This window comes from Elephas maximus, chromosome 26 (assembly GCF_024166365.1).
Source record: "Elephas maximus indicus isolate mEleMax1 chromosome 26, mEleMax1 primary haplotype, whole genome shotgun sequence".
Taxonomy (NCBI): Eukaryota; Metazoa; Chordata; class Mammalia; order Proboscidea; family Elephantidae; genus Elephas; species Elephas maximus.
In genome coordinates, this window is record NC_064844.1 from 1,450,810 (window position 1) to 1,475,504 (window position 24,695).

At 40.3% G+C, this 24,695-nt stretch overlaps 1 protein-coding gene across 3 annotated transcripts in view; it reads right to left on the bottom strand.

Annotated features, from left to right (window-relative positions):
* Positions 1 to 363: 363 nt before the first annotated feature.
* The window catches only part of PAPOLG (poly(A) polymerase gamma), a 33,366-nt gene continuing 9,034 nt past the window's right edge, over positions 364 to 24,695 (bottom strand). The window contains exons 6-22 of one of the 3 annotated variants that reach the window (XM_049870416.1): positions 24,281 to 24,334; positions 22,367 to 22,478; positions 19,303 to 19,392; positions 16,719 to 16,857; positions 16,036 to 16,108; positions 15,148 to 15,268; positions 14,473 to 14,557; positions 14,065 to 14,118; positions 11,872 to 11,991; positions 11,339 to 11,448; positions 7,639 to 7,760; positions 7,214 to 7,386; positions 6,726 to 6,814; positions 6,430 to 6,650; positions 5,798 to 5,863; positions 5,544 to 5,600; positions 364 to 4,396 (exon numbers count right to left, since the gene is read on the bottom strand). In XM_049870416.1, coding sequence (XP_049726373.1) covers positions 4,298 to 4,396; positions 5,544 to 5,600; positions 5,798 to 5,863; positions 6,430 to 6,650; positions 6,726 to 6,814; positions 7,214 to 7,386; positions 7,639 to 7,760; positions 11,339 to 11,448; positions 11,872 to 11,991; positions 14,065 to 14,118; positions 14,473 to 14,557; positions 15,148 to 15,268; positions 16,036 to 16,108; positions 16,719 to 16,857; positions 19,303 to 19,392; positions 22,367 to 22,478; positions 24,281 to 24,334 — 1,785 coding nt within the window. In that variant the 3' untranslated portion in view covers positions 364 to 4,297. Of the gene's footprint in view, positions 4,397 to 5,543; positions 5,601 to 5,797; positions 5,864 to 6,429; positions 6,651 to 6,725; positions 6,815 to 7,213; positions 7,390 to 7,638; positions 7,761 to 11,338; positions 11,449 to 11,871; positions 11,992 to 14,064; positions 14,119 to 14,472; positions 14,558 to 15,147; positions 15,341 to 16,035; positions 16,109 to 16,718; positions 16,858 to 19,302; positions 19,393 to 22,366; positions 22,479 to 24,280; positions 24,335 to 24,695 lie in introns of those variants that run through there. The other 2 variants (XM_049870415.1, XM_049870417.1) reach the window with 2 other exon arrangements.

The window sequence follows — 24,695 nt, forward strand, 5'->3', positions numbered from 1 at the left end:
TTCTGTCGTGCAGAGGGCTGCTATGAGTCAGAGCCTACTGGACAGCATCTAACAGGTGAGGCGAAACAGTGGGAGCTTCGCTTTCATATTAAGCAGGTATTGAAATTGTGGGGGAGCAGCTAACACTTGCCAGCTTCTCTTAGTGGATACAGTTATCTGGCTCTTAAAGAGTCTCAATGGTAAATGACTATTAGTGGATACAGCTATTCTGGCTCTTAAAGAGTCTGAATTGTAAATGGCTGAACAGGTTGTCAGTTTGAAAAATAACTGCAGATTTCTGGTATTTTTGAATTATTCCCAAAGAATATCACTCAATCATCAACACCTATTTATTAAACCAAGTTTATTTGATTATTTATTCCACACAAATAATGAGGCTCGAGTGTACAACTAAGAGGTAAGACAATCCAAAAAGGCAGCGAAAATTAAGATGAACTACATATCTATCTAGAAGGGAACAGTGGCTGCATCATTTACATAACACTGTCCAGTGACACAGCACCATTTATCTCAGAGAGATCCGAAGTACTTGATAAGGTAATTACGTGGATCTTTGCTAAAATGCAGCAAAAGTTTAAAAATTATAGCAAGCTTGATGGTAATCTTATGTTCAACTAATTTTTGGTATAAAATTATGTCAGAATAGTTATTTCAGAAAAAAATAGGGATTTGGGAAGGATGTACAATTCTTTTAAAAAACTCTAAGGAAAGAGTTACCATTACTGAGCTGTGTTTCCTTCCACCGCCTGCAGTTTTTTAATACTGTCACCATGATGTAAAGTCCAAGCTTTGGAAAATTTAACAGGTAGTTCTGTAACACACACAACTTTATTTATACAAAAAATTTATTTTTGAACTATAGCTCTTCTATTTCTTGGTCCGTTCAGTGTGTTACGGCCTGAACCACAAACATGGAGGAATAAATGGGAATTTTGATACCACTGAACTCAAAGTGTTTTAGGTCTCGAACGATTAATTCTATTTTCTACCATTTCTAATGATCATTCTAAGTTATTCTACTCATTTGAGGTTGAATTTGTTGTGAAGTTTTACCGTGTTAATGAATCTAAATTAACATGAAGATATTTGTAAATCCAATAGTAATCGCATTTCCAATAGCGATGCACTAGTTTTCCTTCTGAAGTCTATGAAGGACCCTGGAGAAAAATTCAGTGCTGCAGGGCCCCCCATGAGCCCGTTTTACTAGTTAAGAGCCATAGTACATTTTCAGAAATATACTGCAGAAACATCACATTGGGAGATATTTCAAATAGTTGATTATTCAGTCCTGGACAGCTGTGGTCCCGAGCCATTTATAGGGCCATGGACCTCTTTCAGAAGTTGATGACAGGTATACACTCCCCCCAAGAAAAGCGGATGTACACAAAGCATTACTATTTACAACTGCAAAGGGTTCCCTAAGGCTGTTATCCCCAAGTTAGGAATTCCTATTTCCAAACTGTGAGACGCTGCAGAAAGTAAGTTTAGCTCATTTTGACATTACCCATCTTCACTTAATTGCCATTATAGTAAATTAAGCATTTTAATAATGTTTCTTGTTATGCTAAGACAAAGTTACTTTAAGCACCAACATAGTCTTTTAAAACTCATTCTCCTGTCCTAATTTTATAAGGTTTTAAGCTGTTGTACCCTGTATTTCAAATCGGTTAAGCCCTTAAAGTTTAGACTAGCAGTGAACTGTTTTCCCTTGATACGTATTATTCTTCATAGCGAGTCAGTGAATAACAAGCAGATTAAATGTAACAGGCTTTTGAAAATGAACACATATCTACACTTTGAAGAACGGGTAATGTGACTTTATAAATTTCTAGGTACACTTGAATACAAACACATGCACTTTATACCTCAGTACATAACATGCAATCCCAAACCATACCTTCTCCTTGTACTTACTTGCAGCCAGTACAGCGGAGGTCCCCATACTGTGGTGACAAGATATAATGAACATTTTCTGCCTGTTGTCCCGGAAACACTTCATTTCTGACCAAACCCACTATCTCAAAAGCATTTAATCAATGGCTGAGTTACCAAACAGCTTGAAGAATGTTATTTTTGAGGATTCTAACACTGAACCGTGGTTATGTCCTAACCTGGGTTGAATGGATGCTTAAACCAAGAGAAATGACTATCTTAACAGAGGTGTCACTGCTTTCTTACTAAAGAAAAACTCCACTAGTTACTCCAAACATCTGCTTTATGTACTAGGGAAAGCCTGAATATGCAGAAAATTCTTAGAGACTGTGAAGACTGCTTTAAAAGCAGGGAAAATAGCTACAACATTAAAATACAGAAATGCAAACACATCAAATATATAAAATTCAGGCAAATCCCTTACTACAGGATTTTTCAAAGTTTGAAGTCAGGTGACATTTATTCAATCCTTTCCTAACCATTCCTTTTTTGCTTAAGTAGAGTATTTGGAGAACAAATCCCAAAATATTTGAATAAAGGAAAAGCTAAGAGAACAGCTTTGCCAAGGTAGCTACAACTTGGGTTATTTCATTTTTGCCTTTTGTTATGTAAAAAGTAAATAACAATGTAAAAGTGGACCACCGTTATTTTTCCTTGCTCTCTTCCCTTCTAAGAAGCTTTTTCATGTTATCCTTTGTACAAGTTAAACAGTAGAATTTCCACTTTAGAGACACGGGGGCCGAGGAACAAGACGATCCTGCTCTGTGACAACCAAGGTTCAATGATTCCAACTTCACGGCAAGGGGCTTGCAAGAGAATATGGACCGCTACTACCCACCAGCGAGGTGTGTCCCACGAGCCCTACAAAATACACAAGCGAGAGTTTTCCACCCAGTGTTCAAATGTGCCACCTTGGGTTTTTCCACTAGGCCTAGTAAATGCTGAGTGAAAGCTGAAGGTAACATCTATTGGCATTCTGAACAGTGCCATCTGTACATTTTCATTTTAAGAATAATTCAAGCATAATCCATATTTTAAAAATTAGACTAAAGAGAGACAACAAAGGTTTTAAAGTTTTCTCTTTGAAAAGATGGTATCTTACAGTACATACAAAAATACTCTGAAAATACATACGACTTCATTTACAAAACACTCAAACATTACAAGAATTACATGGTTATGGATTTTAATAAACTGAGCATGCGGTCATGAAACTTAAAAAATATTAAGAAATGCACTGAAAAAAGCAGTGTAAAAAAAGACAACTCATATAGTTAAATAAAAATTACAAAGGTCCTGAGCCAATTAATGGTTGGTAACAATGTCATTCAAAAACGCCTCTAGGTTTCAATAAAGCCCACTGCTTATTTCTGCATGCCTAGTCTGAAGAAACGGTGTCAAGTGGTGGGTGAGTAATGGTAAGGAATTTTCATGCCAGGTTAATTTTATACCTCAAAAATACAAGTTTCTCATACTTAATGCTATATTATTGTTGATGCTGGAATGAGCTGCTTCTCAGTAAAAAATACCAGTCAACTAGCAAGAATGGCAAGAGATAGGACACGTGGCAATCTCACCGTTTACACGCTGACTCTCAGTGTCCTGGTGACATTTTGATTTTTCATAAAGATGCATTTCAGAGGCCTCCATGGGAGGCAAAGCGTAAAGAATTCATGGTGCCCCACTCTTGTACCTAATCACTGGACTAACCTCCCTGATAACTACGCAACATCTGGACAGAAAGGCACACACCCGAGAAAGTTTAAACACTTTTGTGCCAATCTGGAAAAAAATAATTTAAATCGACAGAACAGACAATAAGTACATCTACACGGATGAGGAAAGCAGAAAAGATACCTCACATTCATTCATCTCAGGTTTTGCAAAGTGGCTTCAATGCTAAAGTACATGTGTTAACATTTGGAAAATTACAAGACAATTTTTTTTTTTTTTAACTTTTTTAGCTCTATACAATGATTACAACATAAGACTTAAAAAAAACAAAAAAACGAGCGAGGAGTTCAGGACTTCTTTTATCAGTGTCCAAGTGGCCAAGAACTGGTTCCCATAACAGAGAAGCAAGCATTGAGTTAAGGCAGTAACCTCCAAACGCAAAGCCGTAATACTGTGGACGACGATCTGACAGCAGGCGGGCGGCCCTCAGAGACGGGTACGTGGTATCAGTGAGAGAACGCTACAGCATCTGCAGGCCAAAGTGTGAGGGTTCACACCCGTTTCCAGGTCATGAGGCTGACGACTGCAGCTTTCACCAGGTGATGTGTGACAGCCGCTTCTATTTAAAAAGAGTGGCTGGTTCTATGCCCCTAAATGACTGCATATTCACCAGAGTGGGGAGGCGCTGCTTTTACCGATTAAGGGTCAGTCGGATTGAATTTTTGATGACACGGATGTTATTTGCTGGAACTGGGGATGAAGAATCTGGTAGCTCTTTACTGGGTAATCTCTAGTGAAAAACAAAACAAAACAGAAACAGAGAAGGAAAAACATATATATACACACACACACACATAATAAAGATCCCACTACTCAATCAGTCACAAAGTTTTCTCCAAATACCTTAGTCCCTAAACACTGAAGACTGTGCTGAGTGGTATCTGTGTCCACTTCTTACTTTGGGGACTTTTTTTTTTTTTTAAAGACAGAGGTGAAAACCAGAGGAATGAGGGAAGGCAGAGTCTGAGCGTGTACAGGAAAGGATTTTTGTTAATTAGCTGCACTTCTGCACTGAGAAATGTGTAAAGAAAACAGTCCTCCTTCAAGTTGGGTAGCTGTGACAGAAATACAAGAGCATGGTCACTACACAGGAGACTCATAAGGAGTGGGGAGGGCTGGGGAGAGGTGTGTGTGTGTGTGTGTCCGAGATGACACCCCTCAGGGGTGTCTGTAAAACGTTCACAGAGAAGAACGCTGTTAACTCAACCTGGGAGATATTTAAGTTTTCAGGAAAACTCAGCTTTGAGTCAGACTAGGTAACCTTGATGATGGCATAACCAAGGCTCAGCCACTATTAAAATTTTGCCTTTTTTTTTGTTTGGTTTACCCCTTTAACTTTTATTCTTAAAATATTTAACGCAAAATCTAACGCTATGTCATTTCATTAAACATCTCAAAACTTTTTTCTTCCATTATCACTCCTAATATAATTAAACCCAGTGCTGTCGAGTCGATTCCGACTCATAGCGACCCTATAGGACAGAGTAGAACTGCCCCACAGGGTTTCCAAGGAGCACCTGGCAGATTCAAACTGCCAACGCTTTGGTTAGCAGCTGTTGCACTTAACCACTACGCCACCAGGGTTTCCCATCCTAATGTAATTATATACTCTTATTTCTTGTTAACTCGCTCTTATGTCAAAAAAGACAAATTTTACCAATTCTACAACTAATAGCTCTTGAGGTCACTTTCCATTTGTGTCTGTTTTGTTTTAGAATGGTCAGTACACCCTGGGAAACCTGGCAGGTTAACAGGTGGCTGCCATGAGAAGCACTTTGTTTTCATAAGTGAAAATCAGCCCAGAGCTAGGCTCTTAATAAGCATTGCACCTGCAGATTGTAAGTGCACAGTACTTTACCTGTGAATAGGATTATTACCTTTTTGCGTGACGTATCAATTGTTGGAATAGGCATAGACTCTCCTCTAATGGTGTCCTAAGAGCAGAAGAATTACACACAAGTGAGAATTTCTTTCCTATATGCAAATGCTGTGGCCAGAACTCAATTCCTATGTGAAATAAAACATAACCAAAACTTGACAGTAGATCTAATTTGACCTACTTTCTAACAGCGTATGTTTCTACACATGGCTCTTTAAAGGTAAATATTTTGAAGCACACTAATATAGTTACCACGGATTTTCTCTTTCTGTCTTCAGCAGCACGAGCGTCCTTAAATGTTGATTCAAGTCGAATAAACTAAAAAATAAACATTAAAATGACTTGTTATCACGTATTTACAAAAAATCTGTTAAACTGGGAGACTGATTAGTCATTAGGCTATCACTACTACAAACATGGGTTAGCAGGGAAGAGAATTTAAATCAGATTGAATTCAACTGGCACCCTTTATTTCTGTAGTTTGAGTGATCTTTTTGGTTAAATCAATTCAGATTCTAACAAATAAGACAGAGTTTTACTACCACCTACTGGAGGCAGAGTAGATCCACATAACACACAATACCATTATTTAGTTATCAATTAAGACTTCTGTGTAAATCAAGGAGAAACTCAGATGAATCATTCAAGTTTTCAGACACATTAGTAATTTGAATTTAGGATGAAAAATTAGTCCTGTTCCTTTAGGGTGTGGGTAATATTCATATGCTTTGTTTGTAAACCTTCTTTTAAACACCCAAATCCTAATGGAACGCTAAGATAGCTACAAGAATCTAGAGTTTCCTCAGTACTATTTTGAGTTACCTTTTCATGTTATTTAACTTTCTATAGATCCGCTACTGAATCACCACTAAAGCTGTTGATACCTTTTCTATGTCTCTCAACCTCTTAGAAGAGCCATCCACGGAGGGGGAATGGGATCTCTTGGGTGTAACGTTCTTAGCTGCGTTGGACATTCCGTTCAGGTGAGGCTGCCCTGGGGCAGGGTTGTGGGGTGTGGTGGCTCTGGGAATGACGCTTCGCCCCACCACTGTAGGGATGGTGCACACGGCTGGGGGCGACACGGCTTTTACCGTGGAGTCGGCTTCTGAAGGGGAAAAAAGGTTTCAGTCCTCCAACACACAGTCGTAGAACCGTTAATGACAGCTGCTTAGATACCTACTCGCACCGATGACCGGAATAGACAGTCCTGGAGCTGCTGGGACACTCAATGGCTTCCCCACCACCACAGCAGCAGGCTCAGCACCGCTCCTGTTAAAAGTATTAAACTGTCGTCATTAAGTGACTTAAGTACAATTCATTAAAAAATTCTTCTTTTAGCACTTAATATTACTTCTTGAAAGCACTCTTTTTACATTTTGTTGAAGGAAAAGGGGAGAACAAGGCAGATGATCTAGTGAGAAGTAAAATAAAAACTTAAACAGAAAACCTGTGCGTTTCTGTGTACTAGCTAGTCCCAAGTGTCATAAACCTAAGCTGTCTCTCAACGGATTATCACAAACTGTCAACGATTTCTAAGCAAGAAAGAAACTAGCAGCTGGTACAACCTTTTAACAGTTAAAAAAGGCATTAAGCAAAAGTATAGAAAAGTTCACATTATCCTCAAATAAACTAAATAGAAGACTGCAAGGACAGTTTTGAAAAGCAGACCTTTCTGTCTCTCCCATGGGAGGACTGTCGGGCTTGGAAGGTTTGACTGAAGACACTGGGGAGGTGAGCGGTGTTCCGCTGTCCGTGTCTCGGGAGCTATCCAAGCAGCTCCCATCCAGGGATGGTCTCTTGGACTGAAGTCCCCCTGAACTCCGACTGACATCAGAAAGACTCTGCTGAAAGAAGGGAAAGCTCATGGATTTCAAGACACAAATGAGAGTATGAAGTTGCTATCAATTCTGAAGTACTTATAAGCAAATTATCTTCTGTGATTAATGAAGGTTAAGATTTTGGTCCTAGACTGAACTTTCTGTACCTTCCCCCTCTCTTCTCCATAGGTTTGGGAACTGTGAGAATACAAACTTGGCCCCCGGATCTTTCATCTGAATGGAACCATACTGCAAAGTGAAAGATTACAAACTGACCTTCTTCTTCTTCTGAAGGGTCTCTGATGGAAGGTAGTGATGAAGCTGCTTCTTCTTGACGTGCGTGGCTTCAATCTTCATGCCTTCCTTTAGCATATTTATGTTGTTTGCCTGTCTGTACACTGTAACAACATCAACATGTTAACGGAAGCTCTTCAGAACCAAGGCCTGTTTGTATTTCATGCGTGCACTTTCAGTATCTCCCCACTAGTGTGTACACACAACCGTTACAGACTATTTCTAAAACATTTCCACATCACAATCCTGTTAGAAAATTGTTTAGTTTTTCCATGTCCACCTACTCAACAAAATAAATGTATGAAAAAAAATTTCTTTCAGACCTTCTTTTCTGCTATTTTCCTAAAAGGCAATCTTCTCATAAGTACTTGTCCAAAACTAATTTCTGGCACCAAATTTCCAAAAAGCAATTCAAGCTCTGGCTCCTCTGTGAAGCTTCTTCTGACTTCTGCAGCCCACGCCAATCACAGACCAGCAGACTTCAGAAGCCATCTAGAAGCACGACCATGCTGTACGGCTGGGGAAATGAGGTTCGGCAGCCCTGCACACCTTGCCAGGAGCCAAAATACACACACCTCTAAGCTCCCTCTTTGTGCTTTTCACACTTTGTAAGAAAACCCGTTTTAGTAACTACTGTACAAACTGTCGTCATCAGCTGTGCCGAGTCAGCGCCAGCTCGCTGTGGTGCTCTGTGTTACAGAGCCTACTGCTGCCCAGTCCTGCGCCACCACCTCACCGCCCTCGGTACGGCTGGGCCCACTGTTCAGGCTATTTTGTCAGCCCATTCCACTGAGGGCTTCCCTCTTTTTCGTTGGCCCTCTACTTATCAAACATGATGTCCTTTTCTAGTGAATCACACAAATTACTTCATGTATTTTAGTGGTGAATTCCCCATTAGATTATAAATCCACGAAGACACTGATGTTGGAGAGTTCTCTTGCACAGCGACTATCGTGAGCTTCCCTGTCCCCATTTGTGACACATTTTATGAACCTTTAATAAACAGACCTTCGCATCCATCTCCTTTTTGAAAAGTCCAAATTAAAATGGAAAAATTTTTATCTGTTTTTATGCCAGGAGCCCTGGTTGCACAGCAGTTAAGAGCGTGGCTACTAACCAAAAGGTCAGCAGTTCAAATCCATCAGCCACTCCTTGGAAACCCCATGGGGCAGTTCTACTCCGTCCTGCAGGGCTGCTATAGTCAGAATCGACTCGATGGCAAAGGGTTTGGTTTGGTTTGGTTTTGGATTTCGTTCCAGACTGCTTTATCATTCTGGGCGCTTGTTCAAAATCTCAGATTCCCTGGCTCCACCCCTAATAATGTGATTCAGTGGTTTGAAGATGGCTCAGGAATCTGTATTTTTTACAATAAATGTGAGCGATTGTTGAAAAGAATTAAAAAAACTCAGATGAGCAAAACCAAAAATACTCATAGTATGAGTGTACCCTAATGTAGATTGTTAAGAAATTATCCCACAGACATACTAAGATACTTCAGGTAGATATTAACAGGGGGCCAGATACGCAAAAGACTCTTCTCACTGATACTGAAACACGTCAGCGAGCCCGCACCAACGGTGATTCTTACTGAAGACATACAGAGCCAGGCGTCTTCACGACCGTGGGCAAACCCTGGCCATACATGCAGTCACCTGTGGAATCCGGTGAGGGGTTCTTCTTCTTGTTGTAACACAGATGATACATTCCACATGGTACAGAATTCCAAGAGTATCCAGCGAAGTCTCCTCGCCCCTGTTCCCCAGATACCTGGGGTTCCCTGACCCAGAAGCAGGCAGTTGTGTGTTTTTCTTTATTTAGCTATGTATCCATCTGGAGACAGTATATGCACCTATTTCTTTCCTTACTTACACTTTACTCTCTTCGGGAGATAAATGAATCACAGTCCAGCTGCTTTAATTCCTTTCTCCCAAGCTTTTATGTAACATGTTGTCGTTTGTGGTTAGTAGCCACGGAGTCAACCCCCACTCATGGCGACCCACCTACCACTAGATCGGACCATCGTGATCCACAGGGTTTTCACTGGCTGATTTTCAGAAGCAGATCACGAGGCCTTCCTTCCTAGTCTGTCTTAGCCTGGAAGCCCCGCAGAAACCTGTTCAGCATCACAGTAACACGCAAGCCCCCACTGACAGATGGACGGTCGCTCGCATGAGGTACCCAGGCCGAAATCAAGCTCGGTCTCCTGCATGGAGGGGGAGACTTCTACCACTGGACCACCAGGGCCCTCTCTGCACAACACAGGACATGTTGAAAATAGTTCTAGGATTTTTATAGAAAATGCTATATTGTCTTTACGGTTGTTTTTTAAGATAGGCAATTTTACATTCATGGCTTAAGTTGCTCTTTTTGGGCTCTCCCCACTCTTTCCAAATGCAGATGGAGAAAAATCAGTACACAAAAGCAGATGTGGTACATTACTTGCCGAGTTAATAAATTTTAGCAAGCAAAAAATGCCACCTTTCCATTTTCAATGAAAATCACTTTTTTAACTTTTTTTTATTGTGCTTTAACTGAAAGTTCACAAATCAAGGCGGTCTCTCATACAAAAAATTTATACACACCCTGATATGTACTCCTAGCTGCTCTCCCCCTGAAGTGACAGCACACTCCTCCTCTCCACCCTGTATTCCCTGTGTCCATTCAGCCAGCCTGACCCCCTCTGCCTTCCCATCTTGCCTGCAGACAGGAGCTGCCCACATAGTCTCATGTGTCTATTTGAGCCAAGAAGCTCACTCCTCACCAGTATCATTTTCTGTCTTAAAGTCCAGTCTAATCCCTGTCTGAAGACCTGGCTTTGGGAATGGTTCCAGTCTTGGGCTAACAGAGGGTCCAGGGACCATGACCTCCAGGGTCCCTCTAGTCTCAGTTAAGACCATTAAGTCTTGTCTTTTTATGAGAATTTGAGGTCTGCATCCCACTGCTCTCCTGCTCCATCAGGGATTCTCTGTTGTGTTCCCTGTCAGGGCAGTCATCGGTGGTAGCTGGGTACCATCTAGTTCTTCCAGTCTCAGGCTGATACTGTCTCTGGTTTATGTGGCCCTTCCTGTCTCTTCGGCTCATATTTATCTTGTGTTTTTGGTGTTCCTCATTCTCCTTTGCTCCAGGTGGGTTGAGACCAATATGTGCATCTTAGATGGCCACTTGCTAGAGTTTAATATCCCAGACGCCACTCTCCAAAGTGGAATACGGAATGTTTTAAAAGGTTTTGTTATGCCAATTGATCTAGATGTCCCCTAAAACCATGGTCCCCAGACCCCCGTCCCTGCTACTCTGGCCTTCAAAGTGTTTGGTTGTAATTCAGGAAACTTCTTTGCTTTTGGTTTAGTCCAGTTGTGCTGACCTCCCCTGTATTGTGTGTTGTCTTTCCCTTCGCTTAAAATTGTTCTTACTATCTAATTAGTGAATACCCCTCTCCCTCCCTCTCTACCCTCGTAACCATCAAAGAGTATTTTCTTCTGTGTTTAAACTTTTTCTTGAATTTAAATATCTTAGGGATTGCTTCTTCACGTCTTTTCTTTTTTTAATGGCAGCACAGTATGCTTTGGTTATACAATATGGACGTACTGTATCCACTTAACGAATTGTGGAACTTTAGAAAATACAGCTGGCCACATTTTAGGCAGATGGTACTGAGCTACAGTCAGGGTTGAGAAAGTCTTACCTGTATCAGTAAATGACTGGATATCATACGTCAAGTCTATGTTGACACTTTCTGCATTCTCCACTCTCCGAAAAATTATTCCAAGGAACCACATTGATACGTAGTTGTTGCTTTAAGGTAAAATTTAAGAATTTCCATTAACTTTACAATTTTACAAAAGCTACTCAGTAATTAAAACTTGGTTGCTATGTAAGCATAAATACAGTTCTCAGTGGTTTGGCCAAATCCTTAAAACTGAAATCTACAACACTGGTCAGTTACCCTGTGTTGTTCTAAAGAATGGCTTAGAAAAGGACTTACTGAATATGCACTTAAAGACGCCCTGACTATTACGATGAGGTTTTTGCTGGAGTCTGAGAGCTACCAAACAGTGTGCGTACGTAGTTTTAACAAACAGGCAACTCATACTCAAACACATAATGTACCACCCTCATCAACGCCTATAAAGTGACAATCTCATAACTGCTCCTAAACAATGCATGTGTCAAACAACATTATTTAAGAAACACAGTACTAAAAAGCCATTAACTTACTCTTTATGATGTTCCTTATTTCCCGGAAATGACTGGGGATTGACGTGAGCAAGAGTGATAAATTCATTCCGTTCTAAGTTTCCAACAAGGACACGGATTTTAGATTCTACTAATCCAACCCTAGAATAAAAGAATGGAACAAGATTTTTTTTTTTTATGTCCATATTAAATTTGGAAGCTATACTCAAGTAAATCAAACAACATATGATGCTTTATATGCCATTTTGGAAAAAACTCAGTTCAGTATATTAAGGACTCTGTTTAAAATACATTCAGGTAAACGAAAAGTTACTTAGTTTTTGTCTATTGTTCCTTTTTTTAGTAGAACTGTTTTATTTAACACTTTCCTGAGTCTAAAATGCCTTGCTTTGGGGTTAAGGCCATAAAATAAGCTTTCCTTGAGCAAGAACAAAACCTGCTGGTTAATCTGGTCCTGAATCATTTCCCACTTAACCTGCGTCTACGTTTAAACAGCATCAACAAAAAAGCTAATACTGGCACGTAAGTTATAGAACAAACAAGTTCTGATTTTCACAAAACTAATACGAGACCTTGCATTTTAAAAAAGGATTCATTAAAATCGAATCAACTAAGATACAGAAAGTTTTGTCCGATTTCTGCAACCCTATTCTCTACCTCACTAAGCTTAGAAACGTCTCCACTGTCAGCCATCACACACATCAACTTACTGACGACTTTATGAATCAGAAGGAACTAACTTAAATGGTTAAGCCCTTGGCTGCTAACCGAAAGCTTGGTGGTTCAAACCCACCAGTGATTCTAAAGAGAGAAAAGAGCTGGTGATTTGTTCCCGTAAGGATTACCGCCTAGGAAACCCTATGGGGCAGTTTTACTCTGTGCTATAGGGTCATGAGAGTCGGATTTGGCTCGACAACATGCAATAAGAAAAACATTTTTTTCTAATTTTTCAAACACTTGAAAAAGCTATTCTAATTGTGTGTGCTGTGACAGCAGGTATACAAAACAATGAATTACTCCACAGTGTTGTCTAAGTGAGGGACGGGAAGCTTTTTATGGGAAGGCCCAGAGAGTAAATATTTTAGGCTTTCTGGGCCACGTAATGTCTGCTACACCTACTCAACTCTGCCATTTAGCACAAAAAACAGCCACAGAAAATACGTAAACAAATAAGCATGGCTGTGTTCCAGCAGAGCTTTAGGCCAGACCATGGTTTGCTGACCCCTGATACAGGTTAACAAATGAAACACTTTTTTAGTGAAAAGGTTCTTTTCAATTAAAAAAAAAAAAAAAACCCAGTATCAATAAGTTTTAATCCCTTGAAGCAAAAATAAGACAGTATTGTCATGTTTTACTTTTCCAGAAGTCGGACCTGAGGAAAGCAAAACCATCTCCGGTGCCGTAACAGCTCCTGCCAGATGGAGCCACAGACACGGATACACCGGAGGCAAAAGAGTGAATTCAGGTGCACTAGAAAGGATTCGCTGCTCCTTGACCAAAAATAACTCCTATCTGTTGACAGAAGCCTAAACTTCCGAAGTCTTTCGTGTTACCATCCCCTGAATTAAAGGATCAAAAGGAGATTTTTCCTCCCTCCAAATATTTGATGGGGACCGCACGACAGCAAGGGTGCAGACCGCAGGAAGGAGAAGCTGGGTATCAGAATCATTCCAACTGCCTCGCTTTGCCTAAATCGGATTCAGAAATGACCAAACGGGAAGATCTGTACGTAAATCCTTGTCTTGTGTCACCTCTGCATCTGAGACATTTGATGGTACTTCTTCAAACACTGATGGCTCCATGGTAATGTACTACAATCACCAACACAATCTAGCAATTTTGAAAGTCAAGTGAGAAAGTGTCTTATAAACAAAAAAACCCAAATCTGTTGCCATCAAGTTGATTCCGACTCATGGTGACCCCAGATGTGCAGAGTAGAACTCTGCTCCGTATGTTTTCAAGGCTAAACCAAAAAAAAACCAAACCTGTGGCCGTCGAGTTGATTCTGACTCACAGTACCCTCATGGGACGTAGCAGAACTGCCCCCTAAAGGGCTTCCAGGAGCAGCTGGTGGACTCGAACAGCTGACCTTTTTTGGTTAGCAGCTGAGTGCTTAACCACTGTGCCACCAGGGCTCCTTTCAAGGCTAAGCACCATATAAATATGCCGTTATCACTACATAGTAGGTAGGGATCTTAAAATAATCAGTCTTACCACTCTAGATGGTTTTCTTCTGTTGACGCACTGGCAGTCAAGACTATGTAATGTCTATTAAGAATTTTCAGCAACAATCAGAAAAAAGAAGCCACAAACATTGTTAGGTTCTGCTTTTCTATCATTACTTTTTCCTCCCCGTCCCGCATGAGCAAAAGAGCTAATACAGGCAGTTTATGAAAATAAAAACATGTTCTGACCCTGCAATTAAAAATAAGCTCACTAAAACAAAATCACTAACGCTGGATCAGGTACTACTAGAATACAGAAAGTCTCGTTACTTGAGATTTCTTCCACGCTGTTCTCCACTTGAAAATATGAAGTGACAGCTGTCACCTAATATATATTAACTTATAAGTTTTTCTTAAAACACACACAAGCACACACAAACTACAAAATTTCAAATACCTATACTTTTGAAAAAAATTTGGTGGCTCAAGTAGTTTGGACCAATCTGATTTCCCTTGGAGAATTTCATCTGTGACTGCGAGACCTAAAGCAAAAAAAAGAAAGAAAGATTTTGAAAATGGACCAGTGTATTATTAGCTCCAAGGAGCCCTGGTGGCACAGTGGTTAAAGAGCTTGGCTGTTAACCGAAAGGTGGGTGGTTCAAACCCGTCAAGCAGGAGAAAGGTGTGACAGTCTGCTCCCATAAAGACTCATAGCCTCGGAAACCCTGAGGGTTAGTTCTACTCTGTCCTGTAGGGTCACTCTGAGTTGGAAGTGGCTCAACAGCAGTGGGTTTGGGTTTTTCTATTTGTTTATTATTAACTTCTGCAACACCCTATATCTCAAAACCTCTAATCCCATCAAATTCTGGAGTGAAAAAAAAAAAAAGTAAATTTATATAGTTTTCTTTGAACACAAAAATCAATCTTAACCAGACCGGGCTGGCTCCATTTTTGGCCTTAATCTCATATACTTTGGAAAACTAATTACTGAAAAAATACACATTTGAAAGAATTTTTAGAACCAGGCTGTTATATACACTCTAAATGCCAATCCATACACGTAATAGAGAGTAAAACTGCTGTCAAAAACACACTTGTGGGGATAAGTAAAGGACGGGGCCAGCACGTTTACCTTGTTTAAATTCTTCCACCATCACTGTTCGCGTTGACGTGGACACATTATACGTAGAGTTCTGTTGCGGGTAGGCAGGGGTGATTATGGGCATGAGATGGTACCTGTCTGCCGGGTTGACCTGTGGAATGAGAAAGAGAATAACTCACCTAGGTTCCTATTCCAGCTGTTCTCACTTCATTTCCCCAAAGCTCTGCAGAATATGAATATAAACGTAATACTGCATTTCCTCATTTCTAAGATGTATTACTTCCCCTCCCCAACTAAATGTGTTTCTGGAGTCAGGTGTGTCTGACAGTCCAAATCACAGAAAGCTTTACAGAAGTTTATCTTCCCCTGAAAAGATGTTAAATTGATGGCTCATCTTCTAAACAGCGGTCTTTTAGAATCAAGGAAATATAGTAGCATAGCTGCAAAAAGCGTTTTCTGGTCAAAGGTTCTTGATCCTTTTTCTGCACCCACTCAATAGATGACCTCCCCTTGGTCACTCTGAGAAATGAACACTCACTCACTTAAAATGCAAGGGGAGAGAGAGGGGGAGTTATGCTGTCTAGGAACCCTGAATCTGCGTTAAGTCGCATTGCAAAGCAGATCCTCGATACACTTCAGGACTTTACCTGTTATTAATAACTAACTACTTGTAAGACTATGGCATCTTGGTTGATATACTGCCTCATCTGGTTTTACCTGGGGGACTGTTAATGACATAACATTTGGGTCAGATTGGAGATACAAATCTGCACCAGAAAAGCTGCAGAGGGAGGAAAAGGACTCCTACAGCAGGGACAGAGAAGAACGATGAGTGGGGCAGGAGGGATTCTCCTTAGACTCTAATTTAGAGAAATGTCCTTTTCCTAAAAGGTGTAATCAAACTGCAGAGTCACATACCCGCGGATCCCAGACCGGCAGGTTCAAATTGCTTTCTTCTGGTTGCTTCAGCAGCACAGGGTTTGGCCATTCCCTAACACGAAGGAGGCACATTAACTCACGCAGGACTCACCGCTGGCACTCTGTGAAATGCTACATCATTCCTACCTGCCAGAGCAAATGTTCTGGCTATCTGGTATTTTAAAAAAAGAAACGGGGAAGGAAGTATGTAAAGGAAAAGGCTGCTTATTTGAAAGCAGGGTTCTGTGAAAAGGCAAAGACTGATTTGCCCGTTAACTGTAATTACACCTGAATCTTTTCTCAGTTGCGCTCATGGATTCAACGTCCATAATTTACTAACAGATGCAAAGCTAACAGGTACTGAAAACACCACTAACAAATCCACGTGATGATTACCATTACCGTTTATCACAGCCGCCTGACACAGGAGGACTGGTTAAATGACTTACCCACCCACTACGCAGTCAGTAACTAGCAGAGCCAGACCTGTGTGACCATGCCCCTAAGAGAACAGCTCACATCTGGATGTCCCACCACCGCCTCACACTTGACATGGTTTTAAATTTTTAACTTAAAAACGGTATGTGAGACAACAGAAAAAGCATATGCAGAGGTCTTAAATTACCAAATTTATATGCAGGCAGAAGTTAGTAAAGAGTGCAAGTATGCAGATAAATACTTACCACTTGGAAAAAACTAAAAAGAACTTATGAACTAAAGTGGAAGCCGCTGCATTTGGATATAATTGGCAAGTTCTTGCGACCAGCATTGCCCAGGAGACACCACCAAGGAATCCCAGCATGTTGGAATAAATACCGCGTCCTGGCAAAATTAATGCATTTGTTAGTTACTGTTAGGGCCTACTACCCATAGCACTCACTCCACCATAAGAGCAAGATAACTGCATTCCTTAAGGTTGTTGCTTAGAACTTTTCTCCCCTATAGAAACCACACTGAAATCGACAGGCAGGCCTTCATGCTGGTCCCACCATAAGCTGCTCAACTCACCCCTACCTTGCCCTCCAATACAGGCAACACAGAACCCTGCCTCAGCTACAACTGCTCACCTGGGCTCCACCAATATCATTACACTGAAATTTGCCACCTTTCAATACTTGGAATTGAGAGAGAAATGAAAGGATGGAGGAAAGGTATTTTGGAGGGTCTACAAATAGAACTTTAATTAGCAATCACATTCACGGGTATTCTAAAAACAAGTGTAAAGCTAATTAACTTCAGTATTTTGCACAATTTGGATAACAACAACAAAAAAAAAAAACCACCAACCCACTGCCGTCAAGTCCACAGTGACCCTACAGGACAGGGCAGAACTGCTCACAAGGTTTCCAAGGCTGTAAATCTTTGTGGAAGCAGACCGCCACATCTTTCTCCCTCGGATACCTTTCTATGAAGTAGAATACACCACTGATATCATTCATTTCTCATATACCTATCCTCTACGGCAATCTACAAAAAAAACTACCATAGTTCATCAAACCTAATAATAAGATGTCTTCAATTATGTAATGCGGCATTATTTTAACATCCCACTAGGCAAGCAAGAGAAAAAACCTACAAGACACCAATTTCAGAGATGTTAAAACGTGAAAAACATGTGTCTAAGACTTGACGAAACATGGCATTTAATTTAATCTGTGGGGAAAGACACGTTGTTGGGGTCACCCCTTCACTGCCAACCCGGACTATACGAGACACTTGAGCCCAAGGACACATTCTACTTGTTTAAGGACCTCCCAGACCTGCACTGGAATAACCACAAGCCATATGTGGTGACTTAATTTCCTTTAACAGCTTTATTGAAATATAATTCACATACCGTAAAATTCCCCATGTAAAGTATACAATTCAGTGGTTTTCAGGGTGCTCAGAGTGGGGCACCCACTGCCAAAACCAATTCTGGAACACTTTCATCACCCCAAAAAAAACCCTACACCTTGGCAGTCACTCTCCCCTCTCCCCAGGCCCTGCCAACCACTCACCTACTTTCTGTCTCTGTGGATTTGCCTAATCTGCACATTTCATATAAATGTAATAATGTATTATGTGGTCTTATATGACTGGCTTTTATGACCTAGCATGTTTTCAAGGTTCATCCATGTTGTAGCATGTATTAGCATTTTATTTCTTTTTATGACCAAAGAGTCTGTTGTACATGATTTCAAATAATATTCTGTTTATCAGCTGGTGACATTTTGAGTTGTTCCTGCTTTTTGGCTATTATGAGTAATGCTGCTATGAAAATATGTACAAATTTTTGTGTGGACATGCTTTCATTTCCCTTTGGTACTATTTACGGTAAATAAAATAGAAAAATTCAGTTCCTCAGTTGCATATTCCAAGTACTTAACAGCCAAATGAGGCTTGTGGTTACGGTACTGGACAGCGTAGGCACAGACCATCTCTGTCATCACAGACGTTTACTGGACAGCAACACCTGGCGCCAGAGGCCAAACACTGCTTACACACAGTCACAAATAATACAAAATACTCTTTGCCAACTCAAAACTGAGCTATGAGACTTTTATGAACCATACCCTATAGATGTGAATGAGTGCAGTTCCAGGCTTTGTTAGAAGTGTTGAAAGGTAAAAACAAAAAGACTACTCCTGTGGACTCTTTAGTTAATAAGCTCACTGTACACCTACTAGAAGCCAGACTCTCTGCGGATGATGTGTAGGCAGGAGGACTAAGATGGCCCTATCCACAGGAAGCTCAGAGACCAGAGGGCTTCACTTTATGGAATGGGTCTGCCTCATTCTGACTGCCTGGCTGAAACCTAGGATGGAAAGTCAGTGGGCTTTTACCTAAGACAAAAGGAAGTAGAGTCAAACCAGGGCTTCAAAACACTTCCTTCTGGTTTGAATCCCTGCGGAGAATTTGCCTTTCCACCCCAGACACACTGGATCAGAATGTGACATTTTAACAAGGTCCCTAGGTGATTCTTATGTATAACAGACTTTGAGAACCACTGCTCTACTAGTAGTTCTCAGAACTGGTCCCTAACCTACAGTATTAGCATAGCCTGGAAACTTGTCAGAAATGCAGGTTCTCGGCAGGGGTTCGAAGCCCTGAGTCACCCAGCAGAGAACCATAACCACTGCAACTGAAAAAAAAACCGCTTCTCCAATGTAGTGAATCTCAATCCCCAATACTATGAACAGCTCTTGGAGTTTCTGTGATTCTATCCCATGCACGTGGATCATAGTTCTGTAATGCAGACATAAAACACAAGGCTTGGGTACTCACGTTTTGCCCATAACTTGACTGCTCTCAGGGTGAGTCTAAAAGTTTCTTTATTTGGCACTAAGTGCAAAATTTCATCAGTAACTCTACATCCTGAAAAAGACAAAGAATTCAATTTTCATTATGCACAAAACCCAGTTAATTCATTATGCCTTACTAACTTCCAGATTCTCAAATGCTAAAAATATGGAAGTCAGGATTCCACGTATTTGAATTTCAGCATACATATACATATACATATGTATATACATACATACACATACATATATATATGAAATCACTTTACTTTTAAAGAATTAAAAAGCACATGGGTGATAAAATCCAGTATTAAAATAACAGATGGGTCTGAATATCTTTTTATTGAGCTTTCTTCCACATGTGAGTTTACTGTTAATCAAATACTGCCAAGTTATAAAATTTTTAGTGCTTTACTGAAACCTTAGATAGAAACGGTGTGACTCGCTGTTGTAATCCGGAAGCACAGCAAACTCAAGGATTAAGTCAAACAGGGTTCTATAAACCAGTGGTTCTCCAAGCACGGGCTGTGGACCCCTGGGAATCTGTAGGATAAACCTGCTTTTATAACACTGAAGCATTTTTTTTTTTGCCTTTTTCACTGTGTTCACATTTGCACCGAGAGTACAAACGCAGTGTGGATTGGACTCTCGGTGTTTTAGCAATGCGTTCATCAGGCAGCGGCAACAAAGTAGACAATACATTCTTCAGAGTCACACGCTGGCCATTAAAAAACAGAATTTTGCTTTAAATATCTTGAGGAAAAAAAGTTGTGTGATTATTTGAGTTGTAAGCTGAACGAGCTACTTTTTTCAAGGAAACCGGTTTTACTTCAAGAACGACTGACAAACAAGCCATGGTGATTCATATTTGGGTTTTCAGTAGAATTTTCTAAAATGAGCCTCTCGATTCAAGGAAAACAAACAAATTAACTGCCAATAAAACTCAAGCTTTCAAGTGAAAACTTAAATTTAGGAAATCTTGTATCCGCCACTGTGAGTTTGACAGTTTCCTGATATGTTAAGACTTCTCTAATGGGGCTGGTGGTGATAATAACAAAAAAAAAAAATTTTTTTTTTAATATTGTACAATGGAATGTGTTAACACTCGGGAGATCCAAATGACTTGTTGTTGGGCACTGTCATTTTCGACTCACAGCTACCCCATGTGACAGGAGAACTGTCCCATGCGGTCTTCCAGGCTACAATCTTCGGGGAAGCAGGCAGCCGGGTCTTTCTTCCGCGGAGCCGATGGGTAGGTGTTCCAGGCTACAATCTTCGGGGAAGCAGGCAGCTGGGTCTTTCTTCCGCAGAGCCGATGGGTAGGTGTTCCAGGCTACAATCTTCGAGGAAGCAGACAGCCAGGTCTTTCTTCCGCAGAGCCGATGGGTAGGTGTTCCAGGCTACAATCTTCGGGGAAGCAGACAGCCGGGTCTTTCTCCCGCGGAGCCGATGGGTAGGTGTTCCAGGCTACAATCTTTGGGGAAGCAGGCAGCCGGGTCTTTCTTCCGCGGAGCCGATGGGTAGGTGTTTTAGGCTACAATCTTTGGGGAAGCAGACAGCCAGGTCTTTCTTCCGTGGAGCCAATGGGTAGGTTTGAACCACTGACCTTTTGGCTAGTAGTCGAGCACGTGACTATTTGTGCCACAAATAACTTAGTGAACCACTATTTTCCAAAGGATCAAGGCACAGTAGCACAAAACAGTAAAGAATACATTCAAAGAAGAAGACAGACCAATGGGATTTAATATAAGAGTATAAGAATTCACTGGTAAGTTTCAGATGCCATATTCTAATTAAACTTTAAGAAACTATCCCTTTGTTAATTATTCAGCAATAAAAAGAAACGGACCTCTGACATGCTGTAAACATGGTAAAGCTCACAAACATTATGCTAAGTGAAAGAGGCCAGACATACAAGTCGGCATATTGTATCAGCTGTCCAGGACACGTACAGAGACGCCTTCAATGTCTACGATGCCTATGGAGACAGAAAGCAGATTGGTGGTTGCCTGGTGCTGGGATATGAAGGGGGGAATGACTGCAAGTGGGGATGAGGGCTCTTTTTGGGGTGATGAAAATTTCTAACATTGGATTATAGTGATGGTTGTACAGCTGTGAGTGTGCTAAAAACCACTGAAATGTATACTCAGAATGGATGGATTTTATTGTATGTATTTATATCTCAACAAAGGTGTTTGAAAGAAAAAAGAAGTTGCCACTGGTTAAGTTTAAGCATAGCATCAAAGAATATCCACGATTACCTGAAAAAGCTTTTCACCTCCTAAGGAAGCCAGATTTTTCTAGACTTCAACCAAAGCAACATATTACAAGAGACTGACTATAGAAGCAGGAAGTACAGCTGTCTTCCATTAAGTCAAACATTAAAAAGATTTGTAAAAATGCAAAAAAGTGCCATTCTTCTCACACAAAAAAATATAAAATGGGTTTATTTTGTTATTTCTAAATAAAAAAACAAAAATTTCTCAGTTTTTATTTCTAACTTGTCGACAGATGTAACCCACAGAAACAAAACCTCTTTGGGGTCCCTCAATAAATTTTAAGAGTGTAAAGGGATCCTGTGACCATAAGCTTGAGAACCACTACTATAAACATAAACAACCTTTCATATAAACATGTGGTCTTAAGATACTTATATGTGGTCCAATTATCTGTATAAAGATAGTTAAACTCAATCAGCTTCGATCAAGTCGACTCAGGGTGGCCCAAGTGCGTCACAGCAGAGCTGCGCTCCAGTGTTTTCAGCAGCTGATTTTTTGGCAGCAGATCGACAGGCCTTTCTTCTGAGGCCCCTCTGGGTGGACCTGAGCCTTCAGGGATGCCAGATAAAGACAGGTTAGTGATATGTGTTAACACTTAGTAGATCCAAATAACCTGGGGCTGCTGTTGGGATAAAGATAATTAGAGCACCATTTTCAATTGAGTTAGTCTGAATTCCTAAAAAAGGTCCACAACAGTCAGTTCTGCAAAAAATCTCTATTTGTCTGATTGTCTTCAAAGCAGGTATTTGAGATTTCTTTTCAAGAGCTTACCATTTAAGCTGCGAATACACCTTATATCAAGGCTTCTCAGACGAGAGTCATCTCTTAGATCTAAGTTATCTGATATGCTCTGTATTGCCAGTCTTGCAAAGACTAGATCGATCTTTGGAAAGATGCAGAAAAAGAGAAAACACATTACTTTTTTCCAGTCCATCCTTCCCCATCTCAAAAATGTAAAAAGTTCTAATTATTAGTTTGAGAAGTTTTACCAAAACTTCAAAATGACTGTGTAGGTAATCCACATAGGAAAATCACTGCAAAGTTTTGTTAAGGTAAATAACTTTTCATATTAAGGGAAAGCATTTGAAATTCAGCATATACGCCAAACACGGGAAAACACATCAAAACCCCGTGGGTGGGTTTCCAGATGAAGACGACAGGTCCCACACGCATCTACACTCACTCCCCCTTAAAGCTTCGTACAGGAGCAGTAAATCTTTGCTTAGTTTTTTAGATCTAGTTTTACTGTTTTTAAAGGTGTGACGCATTAGGGCAAGGAGAACAAGAGGCACAAAGCATGGCAGCTGGAAAGCTGTGCAACAAGTGGTAGCAGACCCAGCAGATCTAAGAAAGCAGAGATGAGAAACGCTGCATCCAGAAATTAAGGACAGGAGGCTGCAAATAAATACATCACAAAGAAAAAGGAAAATTAGAAAATTAGAACAGTATCCACAGAAATTAAAAATATGACAACAGAAATGAGAAACAAGAGAAAGTTTGGAAGATAAGAAAACCCCAAAAGCGGAACAAAAAAGATGAAGGGATGGTTAATAAGTGAAAAGGAAGAGACTAAAAGAAAAAAAAAAAAAAAGACCAGTCCAACATCCAAATGTTAGGAGTCACAGAAAGGAGAAAATGAAAGCAGAAAATCAAATAGAATTCAATAAAATTTCCGAGAACTGTAGGAAATGAATTTCCAGATTGAGAAAGGACTACTGAGTGCCCGGAATATCCGCTGAAAAGACCCTATAACTAAAGTATGCTATCATGGATCTCACAATTATGAAGGAAAAAAAAAAAAATCTTAGAAGCTTCCAGAAACACAAAACAGGTTACGTACAAAGAGTGAGGAATCAAGACGGCATCACACTTCTCCAACAGCAAGGAAGCTAGAAGACAAGGAAGCACGACCTTCAAAATTCCAAAGAAAAACTACTTCCTACCTAGAACTCCACACTCAGCGAAACTATCAAGAGAGTGTGAGGAAAGAACAAAGACGTTTTAAAACACGCAAGATCACAAAAAGCTGCATTCTTTCTCAGGAAGCTATTGGGTGAGCTCCACTAAAACTAGAGATCATCAAGAGGGAAGAATAAAATTCTAGAAAAGCAAAATGAAATCCTAGGATGATCGTAAAGGAAGATGCCAGGCACAGCTGTACACCAGTCCTGGGCAGCAGTCAGCTCGTACCAGAACGCGTAAGGGGACTCTTGGAGATGTTTTCTCAGGATGATGACGACAGAATACTTGATGGATCTAAACCTATCTAGATGTGATTTAGCCAACTAACAGAGACCCGGTTTGAGTTAGTCATAAGTATGAAAACCAAGAAAACCAAAACAATTAGTTATTAACTCTTGAGAAAACAAAATGTCACACAGCAAGGAATGGTAATCTAGTATATTTTGTACTCAGCTCTGAAGCCTATTTGTAAGATTATAATGTGAACACTGAATATTGCTCCAGCCAAAATTACGATATGATGTAGTTATTTTAGGAGACCGGGGGAATGAAAAGGGTGTGTACAAGTTTAAGGTGGCTGGTTCATTTTCCATGATGAGAAGTCAACAGATGAGAGAGGAAGGTCAGGGACTATCTGTACCTACATTTAAGTCTAAAAAAACTAAAAAAAAACTATGGGTTAAATAGTTCAATTATAAATTTAAAAAAATTTACAACACTTACTTCAATACCATCAAATTCAAATTTTATAACAGGTACAAAGGCATCTTCTACAGCCTACAAGAGAGGAAAACAATGATAACTCATCCGTGTAATCCCTTCTTCGCCCTTTCTAACCAGCAATAATGTCAACACCTTTGCTCCCAACTTGTGTCTAAATGAACAAAGTAACAATGTTCTTGGTCTTAACAGTCAAGTACTTCTACTTCCCTCAACTTGTACCATTTAAGACACACACCTAAGGAAATGCATCAGAAACTGCAGGGCAGAGCCGCTATCATTCAGGTACTTCCCATTTCTTGAGCCTAACTCGAAAACTGATTATTTAGAAAGAACATTAGTGTTAGAAACTAAAAAATAACCAGAGCTCATGACTAACCTATGAAAAAATAATCTAACGATACGTTCAATACAGTTT